Source organism: Nannobrachium achirus (assembly GCF_963921795.1).
Source record: "Nannobrachium achirus genome assembly, chromosome: 16".
Lineage (NCBI taxonomy): Eukaryota > Metazoa > Chordata > Actinopteri > Myctophiformes > Myctophidae > Nannobrachium > Nannobrachium achirus.
Window position 1 is genome coordinate 33617946 of NC_137823.1, and position 14297 is coordinate 33632242.

General features: G+C 44.2%; 2 protein-coding genes across 4 annotated transcripts in view; both read left to right on the forward strand.

Annotated features, from left to right (window-relative positions):
* Positions 1–130: 130 nt before the first annotated feature.
* LOC308300681 (cholesterol 24-hydroxylase-like) lies at positions 131–4015 on the forward strand. Its single transcript, XM_080744567.1, has 6 exons — positions 131–227; positions 451–535; positions 708–818; positions 1002–1090; positions 1836–1902; positions 2156–4015. The coding sequence occupies exons 1-6, from the start codon at positions 193–195 to the stop codon at positions 2297–2299; spliced, it is 531 nt and encodes a 176-aa protein (XP_080600693.1). The 5' UTR covers positions 131–192; the 3' UTR covers positions 2300–4015.
* Positions 4016–4622: 607 nt separating this feature from the next.
* The window catches only part of ccdc85cb (coiled-coil domain containing 85C, b), a 76325-nt gene continuing 66650 nt past the window's right edge, over positions 4623–14297 (forward strand). For all 3 annotated transcript variants that reach the window (XM_080745302.1, XM_080745303.1, XM_080745304.1), the window contains exon 1: positions 4623–5954. In XM_080745302.1, the coding sequence (XP_080601428.1) occupies positions 5240–5954 (715 nt within the window). In that variant the 5' untranslated portion in view covers positions 4623–5239. The remainder of the gene's footprint in view (positions 5955–14297) is intronic.

The window sequence follows — 14297 nt, forward strand, 5'->3', positions numbered from 1 at the left end:
TGTGTGCAAAGTTTGGCATTGATAGGGCCAACGGTGGCAGAGATATGACTAGGGCAAAAGTGTGACGTGACGGACAGACTGACTGACAGACAGCCGGTGGAGCTTTTCATAGTAACTAATGGTTTTACAAGTATTGTAATTTCATATTTTTCAGGACAAGAAACAACTGCTAATCAACTTGGCTTTTGCATCATGGAGCTAGGAAGACATCCTGACATACTAGACAAGTAAGAAATAATAAGCGTCAGCGCTGAGTCAGCTGAAGCCAGGAATGCAGAAGTGACCGGGACAGCGTCATTTGGCCATCACTTTAGCATGTCCACCTGAAATGTAAAACCTCGTGCTGCTACTTGCGGCACCAGTTTCCAAACCTTTTACTACTTTGAAAACGTTTTAAAAGTTTGCCCAAATTATTGACACCAGGATGTGGTTAAATGTGTAATTTCTCAGAGCAAAGAAAGAGGTGGATGATGTTATCGGAATGAAGCATGAGATTACCTACGAGGACCTGGGAAAACTGACCTACCTCTCACAGGTACATACTACATACCACAAGATGTACCACAAATGCTCTTGTTTCTCCCCATCGTTCCTCTAATAGTAGCACAAGTTCATCGCCTGTTGAATCTATAGGCATTGAAGAGCATGGCTTGCTCTTAGGATTTGAAGCAATAATTGACTCATGTCTGTTCCATACAACTCTCCAGGTACTAAAAGAAACTCTCAGACTATATCCCACAGCTCCAGGGACATCTCGTGACGTCATGGAAGACTTTGTCATCGATGGCATACCCATTCCTGGAGGCGTCACCTGCTTTGTGAGTCTCTTATCATTAAATGCTTGTGCCTGTTAAGCAGTATGCATTCATCTGAAGGTTTAAGGAAGCTAAAATGGATCACTACTAACCACTTTCAGTTCACTCGGAATGTGAAATACTGACAACATATAGTCATTTAAATGATATAGAAACGTGTCAAATGGATTTCCCTCACATTCACAGTTCAGTTCCTATGTGGCCGGGAGAATGGAAACATTTTTCAAGGATTCATTGACGTTTGATCCGGACAGATTCCACCCAGATGCTCCCAAGTAAGTCACTTACAATGAAAATGTGATAATAAACGTAAGCTACCACTTAAGCCCTATTTTATACTTTGTATTACGAGTGTGGCAAAAACAGCCGATCTATAAATATATTGCGATGCAACACATTATAATCTGCTTCTAATCTGTCTGTTTGCAAAAAAAAAAAAAACATGTTTTAACCTTTTTGAACATTTACATAATGACCTAAATGTAGTCATTATGCCAATAATTTCCTCCCCACACACATTTCTGTGTGTTGTCACTGCTGTTGTATCCTACTGACTGACATGGAGCCTCCATCCTACTGCTCCCGTCCAAGGCTCCCTGCTGATAGGTTCCACCACAGCCTGTGCAGTAATAAGTATCACCCTCCCAGCCATAGATACGGGCCAGTTGTGTTTGTTTAGACACTCGACAAGGCTGGATGCACAATGGTGGGTGTGAACCCCCAGACTCCATGGTGGTGATCAGCTACCACTGAGCCACCCAGAGTGAAAGTGATAACTAGGTTTGGATAAAGGTCTAACCTTGGATCAAGACTGTCAGATTTACTTTTTAGATTTCACCTGTTGCGCCCTGCCACTACAAGCATTGAGGAACACAGGGAGCTACAAATGGAACTCCCAACACAATTTCAGTAATAGATACACAAATGTCAGAATCGAATGTAATTTAAAAAATGTATGTAAAATATAAAGAAATATATAAAATGCAAATATTCTAATGAGTGTGTCATCTGTTTTATAAGGCCTTACTACTGCTACTATCCCTTTGCTCTGGGACCACGATCATGTCTGGGACAGAATTTTGCACAGGTGTGGACTCACTCTCTCACGCACAGACACGCACAGAGACACAGACAGACACCCACAGACACACACACACACACACACACACACACACACACACACACACACACACACACACACACACACTTCTTAGCTGTGCATGCTTGGGGAAGCAGGGGTTTCAGCGATGTTGCCACTGATGCCACTTGATGTGGTTGTGGAGGCCGATGCGTGAGCCGCACATCCGTCCGTGTTTCAGCTTGTTGGTGTGTGCTTTCAGATGGAGGCCAAGCTGGTGATGGCAAAACTGCTGCAGAGGTTTGACTTCACCCCGGTCCCTGGACAGTCCTTTGACATCCTGGACACCGGCACTCTCAGGCCTAAGAGTGGAGTACTGTGCACCATCAGTCACAGAAAGGACTAGATCACTGGTTCTCACCGACCATGGGGTCTGGGGACCTCCAGCAATCCTTTAGGGCACGGGTCTCGAGGCACCGCGAGGCATTGTGTGCTTGTAGATCGGCTGTTTTCACTAGTTTAAATCATTTTTAAAATGATAAATACAAAACAAACGGTTTTAGACATACAAGGTTTCCACCCGACAACGACGAAATATAACTCATGTAATTGGCCCACTGGCTTGTCACTTGTCATGATCTGAAATGGCAAATCTTTGAGTAGCAGCAGCACTATAGAGAGAGATCTCTCTCTATAGCGCGCAATGAGGGCCTCTCCAACTCTTTTTCCCGGGCTGAATCAGGGGCCCAGCATGTCCCTGGGCCGCACTAACATTAAACTTTCATATTAAGGTGGGGGCCACAAAATATCGTCTCGCGGGCCGCAAATGGCCCCCGGGCCGCTAGTTTGAGACCCCTGCTTTAGGGGATTTCAGGGGGTCCTCTGATTTACAGGTAGTAACCAAATGGACAATCAGATAATGAGATAAATGTATATGGATGTAGTGGGGACAAACAGGCTGCGAAAGGACCTTGCACCTAAAACACACATACAGATGCTAAACTGGCATAGGCTACTTTATATTTGCTGTTTTCCTGAGAAGAATGTTTTGCTATTTGCACTCTGCAAATAGCAAAAAAGGGTTGCGAATCACTGGACTAAATTAAAGTCATACCATGAAGCCACTTTTATACATCATAGTATGTATCGCTTGCCGACTGAGCTTGTCAGTAACACATTTAATGGACAGTAAACATTAACAATAACATTGTAACCAATAATACCTTGAGAACATAGTTTAAATGTACAGTAGTATAACATGTTTGCACATCAGGAACTAAACACTAACACCTGTGAAGTTGTGATATTAATGCTGACTTCTGAATTCAAGAGGGGGTGATTTTTGCTTCATTATGAGTGCATTGTGCTTGCCTATGTATAATACATATTATTACTACTTAATTGGTCTATAAAAGCTCATTTTGAATATAAAATATTCATATACCCTGATATGCACAAATGAACCATATTGTACAAGACTGCAGGGAATTAACACATTTTCGAAAGTTTTAATTTACATAAATGTAAAAAGGATACATACATAAATACATATATTAAAAATGTAACTCTTCTGTGTTTTCAATTAGCACATTTGCCCTTTACCCATGTTGAGTATGGCTTCATGTTTTGCATTAAAGCTTCACCAGGCTTCTTCTCCCCATAAGGTTACTGCTGTATTCAGTAAATTGAACACCGATATTTAAAGTGTTTTACTTTACTCCTCCCCCCCCCCCCCCCCCTTTTCCCCCTTCACTTTCACACATGGATGACAAGTGTGTAACACCACGTAAAACCCTATGGTAAAACCTGACTTGAGTGAGCTTCCTAAGTTATACCACAAGATGGCGCTTGCAGTTTGCGAAGGAATCTGAAACTGCAGCTTTAGTTCACCTTTGCCATCCTTTTGATAACATGACATTTTGTTGAAATCATTTGTATCATTCGTTGGTACAGCTGGCCTGCCCTGCAGCAAGCAATGGAAACACTCAAAAAGCTACAATATTGTTCTCTTGCTATGGTGTTTTGTTTTTTAATAAACTATTTTAAATGTGAATGAACCTATAGACTATCTTGGAATTGGAAAACGTGCATAATTGGCCTTCATTAAACTTTTTTTTCTGACTATATCTACTGCATAGTAGTCTACTGTGTTTTATCCATCTGTCATTCAAGTTTCCTGTGGAAATAAGCCAAGTGCTTTTCTGGGATCTCCTTTTAGTTGACCTTGTACCAGTGAGCTGTACCGTCATGAAACTGTACCTTTTCCTATGCAAACTTCTAATAAAGTCTTCAATCAATCAATCAATCAATCAAACAAACAAACAAACAAACAAACATATAACTGGAGTGAAGCCATCCGACTTTGCAAAACGGGAGGAGTATATATACACTAATAAGTGTGTCATGAATACTAATTAAATAGACTACTGATCTGCTATTATAAGGGTAATAATAATAATTATTATTATTTTATTTTTATTTTTTATTAATAATAAATATGAGTATTATAGTAGTAGTAGCCAGTCACTGACTGTTGCTTTAAGTGGGCCGAGCCACTGCGTTGTGGTGGTTCTTTCTGTGTACCTGCTGAGCACTCCTCTCTGCGTCTTGATTGGACGTCTGGGCTGGAATCCTCTTGAATGATTTCAAACCAGGAGGAGGAGGAGGGAGCTTGAAGGACTGAAGCCCTACTAGTCGTCCAGTCCAGCTCCAGACGGTTAAAGAGGCTTATCCAGCATGCTCCCACCGTATCGTTCTGGTGTTATGAGAGAGGAGTGTTTTTTTTTAATTTGTAGTATTTAAACGAACCATTTTTTAACGTAGAATTTGAGTATTATCATTATTTTTTACACATACATAGGCCTACAGGTTGCTATTTTCTCGTCGTTTGAATGGAGGAATGCCAAGCGAAGACATGCATAGGAGCGCTGTAGGTTGGTGTTGACAGGTCTCTGGGCGAGGAGGAAGAACCATGAGATGATTGGAAACACCTTCTGATTTATCGGTATATAAACCTTTCGCATTTTCTTTCCTGTCGGGAGTCGGGATGTAAATACTAACTCTTTTCTGAAGGGAATTTCGGTATTTTGCTTTTGAAATATCAGTGAGTGTGTGTGCTGTGTGTGCGCGCTCCGCCAGCCCTGTGCACGGGGTTGCCACAACACCACGTTAATATTTTGGTTTTCATTCAAGGCCCATTAGTGTGGCGGGGTAGATATTTAAAATCCCTGGACCATGTATTCATATTTTAACACAATTCCGCAACTGAGGCTTGGTTAAAAGAGGCTCTAGAGTTAAATTACTTGACGACTTTGACGAACTGAGCGCAGATTCAGGGGAGTCAGTCATGGCTAAAAGCCCGTCCGAGGGACCCGGCGACGACTTGGGCAAGCTGTCGGACGAGGACCTCCTGCGGTGCAACAAGGAGGACCTGCTCAGGACGTTACGGAGGGTGGACGGCGAGAAGATGAGCCTGATGATCGAGCACGGCAACATGATGAAGGACGTGAACCGGCGGCTGCAGGTGCACCTGCACGAGATCCGCAGCCTGAAGGAGATCAACCAGAAGCTCCAGGACGACAACAACGAGCTCCGCGAGCTCTGCTGCTTCCTGGACGACGACCGGCAGAAGGGCAAGAAGCTGTCCCGCGAGTGGCAGCGCTTCGGCCGCTTCACGGCCAGCGCCATGTGGAAGGAGGTGGGCACCTACATGATGAAGCTCAAGGAGCTGGAGGCCAACCAGGAGGTCGTGGTGCGGGAGAACGCCGAGCTGAAGGAGATCGTGCTGATGCTGGACGAGGAGAGGAACGGCGCCGGCTCGCGGAGCTCCATAGACAGTCAGTCCAGCCTGAGCAACCTGAACGGCGGCACCGGCACCGTCAGGGACGTCGGGGACGGCAGCAGCACGTCGAGCACCGGCAGCGGCGGCAGCCCCGACCACCACAACCACGGCCACATGCACAGCAAGCCCGGCGCGGAGAGCAGTAAGCTGGGCACCAGGAGGTCCATGGATGATCTGTCAGCGCCTCACCATCACAGGAGCATCCCCAATGGACTCAATGGTAAGTTCACAACTTCACATGCTTGCTTGTTGACAGAGCATATATCCATCACCTGTGACTACCTGACATACCTGTCATGTCAAGGCTCCCCACTTTGGTATAAGGCCAGTGTTTCTCAAATGTTTACATTTCAAGGTCTCCCATTAACTCTGAAAGCATACAAATGGAACCAAATGGACCCGTTATGGTTCATTTGCTTCCATTTGTATGCTGGTAGTGTTGCAGACTTGTATAGGTCAATTTAGACCCCCATAAAAGAACCCACAAAGTCCCTGGAATCCACTTTGAGAACCACTGCATTAGCACAGACCCCCATTAGATACCACCACCAAACCCCAATGTACACTGTGTTAATTTAACTTTAATTGGTTCCATTTGTACACTCCAAGTTACAGACCTGTAGCTCTTTTAGCTCAAGGGGGTCCACCATGATGTGGTAGACAATAGACATGGACTGTAGGTCCCATATACTCACATTCATGCACACAGGCCCAGTGTCACCAGGTGTGACATTTGAAATCAACATGTTTATCTCATGTTGAGTTCAAACTTCAAAATGTCAGTTGAAGCTAATTGGCACTTTGGCAGGAGAATTGGTACTTTGGCACACTGGAATGTTGTCTGGCACAAATGCTTACACGGTAAAATCCTCAGTGTTGCACTGCAACATTGAAACATTGCATTCACATTTCACAAATGAGTGAGTGTGTTTATTAAAAAAAGGTTTGTGGTAATACACTATTGATCTAATGCAGTCTTTCTCAAACTTTTTAATTTTGAGGAACCCCCATAACTCTGAGATTGAACAATTGGACAAAAATGGACCCATTTGTACACTATCAGAGTTACAGACCTTCAAGGGTCCCCCTCATGGAACCCTCAACGGTCATATATTTGGCCCTCATTAATGGTCATCATTATACAATTTTTCTCTACTCACTGTCTCTGTGTCTCAGAGGAGGGCTGTGGACTGTTCAGAAACCCACCTAACAGTGACATCATCGATGGGGAATCCATCGGCAGGCTTTCTATTCCTGGACATTGAAACTGAAAGCCATTGTTCTCACGTTAATAAAAAAAAAAAAAAATCAGAATCTTGTTGGGGGGGGGGGGGGCTGCCTAATTATGTCACTGGTAGGTGGGTTTCTGAAGTGGCATCAGCCCTCCTATGAGAGACAGATCATTTTATCATGAGCATTAGTGAGGACCAATTTATTATATGAAGATGAGTTGAATATGGGTGAAGTCGTCCTTCAAGTTAACAAAAGTGCCCATGTGTCCTGCACTTTGGAGCCCTCTTATGAAGTGATGCATACTAACAGACTGCATGTCATTGAAAGTGGTTAAAGCTTGCAAAAACCTTGACTGCATAATTGCCAATAATGATGTTGTCAAAACAGTCTGATAGTGGCTGATATGTCAGCTAAACCCATTTATATATCTGTCTGCTCTACAGTAGACACGCACACGCAGACACACAAACATGCTAGAGGCCTAATGTCCTGCCGCATGGTGGATGAAGCTCGTACAGTCGGCCGGCCCGTGATGACAACAAACACCATATGCTGATGAAAATAAATGCTACAGATTAGAGCGAGGTCTCAGCTTATCCTCAGTCACGACTAAGTCTTGATTGGGGTGCTTATGACACACACACACGCACTGGCACACATACATACACACACATACACTCACAAAAGCATCCTTAAGTGGCCTTTTCAATACCTCACTCGCCAATCAGAGGAATCTGTTGTGATTTAGGTCATTGCTCTTGCGGTTCTTGAGGAAGAGGGCTTATCTTAATTGGTTTTAGATGGGCTCAGGGAAATTGATTTTTGGAGTTGTCCACTGATTATTGTCTTTGTCTTCAGCTGTGGAGGAGCACGAGGGCCAGATGAGCCATGTGCTGTTTAAAAGAAATGTACTGTATGCTCTGCACGGGACCAGAAATCAATGTCCCTGTTTCGAGAGAGAGAAAGAGAGAGTGAGTTATGAAAATGCAGCAATGGAACAGGATTGTAGCACGCTAAGCCTTAGTTTATCCAGCACGTGGACCAATAACTCACCATGATCTGTTTAGTGGGTTGGGGAATAAATTCCATTTCATCATGCTTGTAAAACCAAAAATCTGTCATCAGGTGAAAGATTTTTATGGTGTGGCTCTGCACGAGGCTAGCCATTTATGAGAGGATCTCTGTGTGTGCTGCTCTGCTCTAGGGCATCCTGGGCAATTTCTGGGCAGTGTTTGGGCATGTATATATCATGCATAGAGAGGCCCATCGTCTCTCTAATCAGCTAGTTCTCTAGAGGTGTCATTCATGTGACATTGTGTGACCCTGAAGCGTTAGCTCTGTGTTCATCATTGTCAACATTCAGATGGATGCTGTGGATGCATGCATGCATGCACACACTCAGCTGGCACTGGAAAAACCCATTCTCTTGAGATTGGGTTCATTTTGAGGACAAACTACACTGAGACTGATGCCATCTATTCCTCCCCAAAAAACACAAGCTTTTGCATGAGCCAACAATTTCTACAGGGGGAATATGCTCAGCTGGCAACTACAACTAACAACTGAAGGACAAAACACAACAAAAAGAGACTTAGGTGAGTGCACAGACTGGGCAAGCTATAAATTATTACCACAGCATTGTAAGGACACCCACAAGCTCCAAATCAAACCACCATTGCCTCATTCTTCTTGTTGAATCATCAACAGAGTTTCCTGATTAGCTTTTTATTTGTCTGCCAGCCTGTGTGTCTGGAACTCTGCAGGCCAGGCTCCTGCACGATTGTTCTTTCAGGCCCTAATAAGTCCCAACTCCCAACCCTCCATATTATTGGGCAACAGATGCTGTAGTCTACTGTCCAGAGATACTGGCCCATAACTGTAATATCTCTGGTCCAAAAGGCAACATGTCTGCGTATAGTCTGACCCCCCTTAAATGAAATTAGCAGATCTACAAAGGTCACAATCTGTCACATTGTGACATGTTGTGAGTAGATTGGCTACTTCTGCTGGGGTGACATATGTTTGGAGCTCAGGTTTTATACAGATGCTGTCCGATGTGGGGTCGAGAAGACTGACTACACGGTGGCCCAAATGCCAGAGTTTCCCCTGGGTATTTAGCAGACAAACTCAAGAATCATCATTTGAGTGCTAAATGAACAGCATCTGTGTGGGTGCTAGTGAGAGACAGGGGGAGGGGTGGCGGTTTGTTTGGGTGCTCACATAAAAGTAAAGCCACCAGGCTGTTTGTGAGTTGTGGTTTTAATTTCTACTGTATGCACTTTGCTCACACCTTTTTATTCAATGCTTTATTTTTATCGACCATCTTCGATACACATCCCACCCCCATTTAGTTTTTCTTCACAGAAATGTCCAAGTACCAAGCCCCGCTCAAAACACACACACACACACACACACACACACACACACACACACACACACACACAAAAGGGTGAGGGATGTGACACTGAGCCTAACAAAAGCCCCTCAAAGTGGCTCGGTAGTGTTGGGGGAGTGACTGAATGGTGGTAGGGGGTTGGCTGGGAGGTTGGGGGGCCGTATATTGTGCTAAGATGAGGCTGTTTTTTTGGGACACATCCCACTGCACTCTCTTTAATTTAATTTGTTGCGCGTTGACACGGTTGACCCCGCCTTAGCCCCACCCCAGCATTTTCCCATCCATCGGATCTGTGCATGTGAGCTTGCTCATACAGTATGCATGCAATGCTATTGTACGATCTGCCCAGCGTGACTTTAACACACAAAGTGTGTAAAGTGACTCAACACAGTACAAATAATACACAGAGCGCTGCTGTTTTTAATAAACTACATTAGGGCTTTTTTCCCCTTGTTCTGTTTCCAGATGTCTCAATGTCTGCATTCACTTTCGGTGGTCCTGGAACCCGAGTCCCAGTCAAAAGACCCACTGCTGAAATACGATGCTGTCACAGAGGCTTCACTCGCCCTGTAGAGAAAACTGACATCTGGTGTGGCTTGGCCTTAGCATAGAGAAGATATATGATCAGACTAAGTTGCAACTGACTTTTCACATGAAGGGACTGGGAGAAATATGGATATATATATTATATACTGTAGTTTAGGAGCACTTTACCCACTGTCTAACACACTTTAGCAGCCATATTTAAGTTAAAGAGAGTGACACAAAATTCCCCCACGACCAGCACTGTACAATTTGTGTATGAGCTACTCTGAATACGAGTTCAGCAGCACCATTACAGACAGGTAACTAGCCAGTGAACGTGCTGGTTTGACATAATGTAAGACAGATGAGCTGATAAAGACTCTCCGTAAACGCCTGTTGACCTTAAACAGACCTCACACATTCCCCTGCCTTCCAAATGCCAGAAGCCACAGAGGACTCAGGGACGGACAGTGTTTCTGCACCGAGGTGTTTGAAATATGCAGACCGTTCCGCAAAGATTCCTTTCATTCTTTTTGGGGGAAACAAACAAAAATAAGCTGGAAAGAATCTGACCTGGAATAACCATAACCATATTTAACCACTCATACTGCTTTGGAACCAAAGACCCAATTCTTCTTCTCAAACCAATAGTTTACCAACAGCTTGAGAAACACGACTTGGTTGAGATACTAAACTTTAGATGCAAGGCTTTCTAGTTTGGTTGTGGACAATAAACAACTTTGGCTGGGTAAAAGTCATGTTTCTCAAGCTGTGGGTTGAGATTCTAAACTTTAGATGAAAGTCTTTCTGGTTTGGTTGTGGACAATAAACAACTTTGGCAGGGTAATACTGTGTTATTTGTCATGATGCTGAGTCTTGACATTGTGGTCAATACTTGTTTAAGAAACCAGGCACCACCAAGTGTGTTAATTGAACTTAAATTAACTCATCAACATGAGCATCATCAAATTAACTGTTACCGTGTAGAATGATTTACATACATACATGGACATACTGTATTAATCAACCTTGATGGCATAATTGAGGCTGTAACACAGAACGATGCACATCCATATTAATACCTCAGTCCAGCTGTGCTGGGCGCATATGGGCTGTAATCCAAATAAGAGAAGAGGAATGATTTAGGTATGTTGTAGTTGCCCTGCTCACACAAGCTGGTGTATGTTGTACTGTAGCCCACACAAAAAAAAAATGTCCTCGCAGGGATAGAATGTTGGTGGCCTTTTCAAGCTACTCTCTTTTCGAAAAGGCTATTTTAGGATTAGGGTTTATAGGTTTCAGGTTAGAAATGGGGTTAGGCTAGTGGGTGAGAGTTACGTTAGGCTTAGGGAATGAAAGTAGTCAATGGAAAGACCAGCATTAATGTGTCTGTGCGTGTTAACATGCACGTGCATGCCACAGGCCAGAGAGATGTTCAATCCGGTCCTACACGGACTTCTGTTGAACACAGAGGAGACCGTGTGCTATAATGACACTGATGGATAGCTTGTACAGTACCCTCCCACCCCCCCTCCTCTGTCCCATATTACTTTTCTGACTGCGTTACCATGGAGTCTTGTCGTTGATATGCAAGTCGCCGCAATCTCCCTCGGAAAGAAACCAGAGGAATGAGGCTAGGGGGCTTTATTGTGACACAGGCAGGTTCAACGTGAATTGGATCCATACAGTATGTGATATTTTGTTTTGACAGGAAGGAAATGACTCACAATGACCTAGTGGAATTGTGCTGTGTGTCCCGGTGTGAGTTCCCATGTGTTGAATCCCATAAATCCAACCACATAGGCACAAATTAGGCTCAAATTTGTCCCAATTATACTCCCTGAGAAGTCATAAACTAGAGTCTGTTTTAAAGCTGTGACTTTTACATTTTATTAGTCGTGTGTGTGTGTGTGTGTGTGTGTGTGTGTGTGTGTGTGTGTGTGTGTGTGTGTGTGTGTGTGTGTGTGTGTGTGTGTGTGTGTGTGTGTGTGTGTGTGTGTGTGTGTGTGTGTGTGTGTGTGTGTGTGTGTGTGTGTGTGTGTGTGTGTGTGTGTGTGTGTGTGTGTATATAAACCAACCCCCCCAACATGGGGCGGAGAGTTTCACTTTCGTAGTGCAACTATATGTTGTTTAGTGCAAAAGAATGTTTGTTTCAGTAAGTTGAGGCAAAGGCTGAGTGGCTTGGTTTTAGTGGTTTGTTATCTACTCGCTTAAAAAGCACTGCTTACTTTCGCTTGGAGCCCTGCAAAATCCTCTATAATTACTCTTTCTTGGAAGGCCGTGATTTTTCAATATTGCTGACGCCCCGCTAAAACAAACAACTAATCAAACACAGTCAGGCAGTCAAAAGTCAGCCTTGGGTTACTCTGTGTTGGCACAGTGTTCACATTTCAAAGGAAACCAGCGGATCAACAGCACAATGCTGCTTTCCTCTCCGCTGTGGTGGAGTCAGTGTCAGCGGGGCTAAAAAAGGGTGTCTATCAGGAATAGGATGTTTCTCTTGCTGATATCCTGTTAGTGGACACAATAGAAACAGTCTGTGTCTGCGTCCTAAGGCGCTTGCTGGCTTAGTTTTCGTAGGCAGTACAGTTTGCCCTTCAGTTAGTTTTGAAGTCTCTGACAAAGACCTGGATGAAACTATTTCAATGGGGATTGTTGAAGTTAACTTTCACCAACTTCTTACACGAGGCAAACTTTGTTTCAAATATCTTTATTGTGAAGCATTAATACAGGGATTCCTTTGTGCAAAGTCACACGTTTTTAAATGGCTTATATCAGCAAAAAGAAAAAAAGTTTTGCTGATTATAATTCCCCCGTCTAATTTCTTCCGTCTTTGGAGGAAATGCTGGAGATCCAGTTCATGCTGAATGGCTACAGTGGCTGAGCTGTATCAGGTATTGTGTTGAGCGTATCCCCAGGGGCGTGGCGGGGATGGGATGGCCTGCCTCCGTTTGTGCTTCTATTTAACACTTTCTGGGTTGTGTTTCCCAGCGCCCTGTCTGTCTGTCTGCCTGCCTGTGTGAGGCCAGGCCTGACCAACTGATAATGCAGATAATGGAGCAGAAAGTTACATGTGCACACACACACACACACACACACACACACACACACACACACACACACACACACACACACACACACGCATGCACGTACACACAGTATTGCTTTAGAGAGACAGCCACAGGGGTAACTCTTAGCTGTGTATTGTCAATGAAAAGCCAGCCTGTCAGGACGCCCCACATTCCTGGAAAAAACAAATGGGCCAAAAATGGGTCTCTTCGTTTAGTGCAGCCGCGCAGGAAAACAAATGCGTGGAGAGAGGAAGAGGAAAGAGGAAGTGGAACAAAGTGCAGGGGAGTACCCCAGCCATACCCACTCCTTTCTCTCTCTATCGTTTATCATTTCCTTCCTCACAGTTTTCTTTCGCTCTGTCCTTACTCTCTGGGAGACGAGGAGTCGTCTTATCTTCCACCTCCCTCCCTCCATCTCTTCCTCTGTCTGCTCCTATCACTGTGTGTGTTCGTCTATCTCTCCGTTATCCCCTCCATCGTTCCCTCTCTCCATCCCCTCTGAACCGGCTGTCTGATCTTGCTGTCCGCTCGTGTTCCTTCCCAGCAGCGCACGGTTCGTCCCGACAGAATGAGGTTATGGATGCTGGCCTGATCCTACACTGTAAAAAAAAAAATATATATATATATACGCTTTGCTAAACTTGTCACAGCAATAATTTGCAGATGTCTTTCTAGAATTCCAGCATGCAAAATCAGATGCTATATCGGTACTCAAATTGCTAATTGCATTTATGATCATAAATGTTTTATTTTTATTTTTTTATATTATGCCAAACTGCATTTCTTTGTTTAGTTAACTAAGCATTTCTACCTGCATCACTTTAGTCAGTGGTGCAGAGTTTATGTTGACCTAGATGTTATAATGTACTCAGTGTACCACTGTAGGTGATCATTGTGCATGGCCAGAGTTGGATAGAACACAGACTGTGCAGTGGTAATCCGTAGCTACAGTACGCTGTACTGTATGTGTGCTGGCAGCTAATTCTATATAAGCTCTTTTATTTTACAGTATCTTTCTATGGGCTGCATAGAAATGTTGTCCAAAGGATGTAGGGACTCTGGCAGTTTGAGTTCTTTTTTCCCCCCTCTCTGTCTCTGTCTCTCTCTCTCTCTCCGTGTTTCTCTTTGCCTATCTGTCTGTCTGCCTGTCGCACTCTGCCCTCCCCCCTCTCTAAATGCGTGCCATTCTTTCCTGATCACTGGGCAGTGGGCTGCTGCTAAAGGGGCTGGGTCCCTCAGTCGCCTAGACAACGACAATGATCAGTCAGTCGGGCGAGTGCACGGCACGGCATCCGGGCCCGGCCTCAGAGTCACTGATGCGGAGGGAAGTAGAGGATGG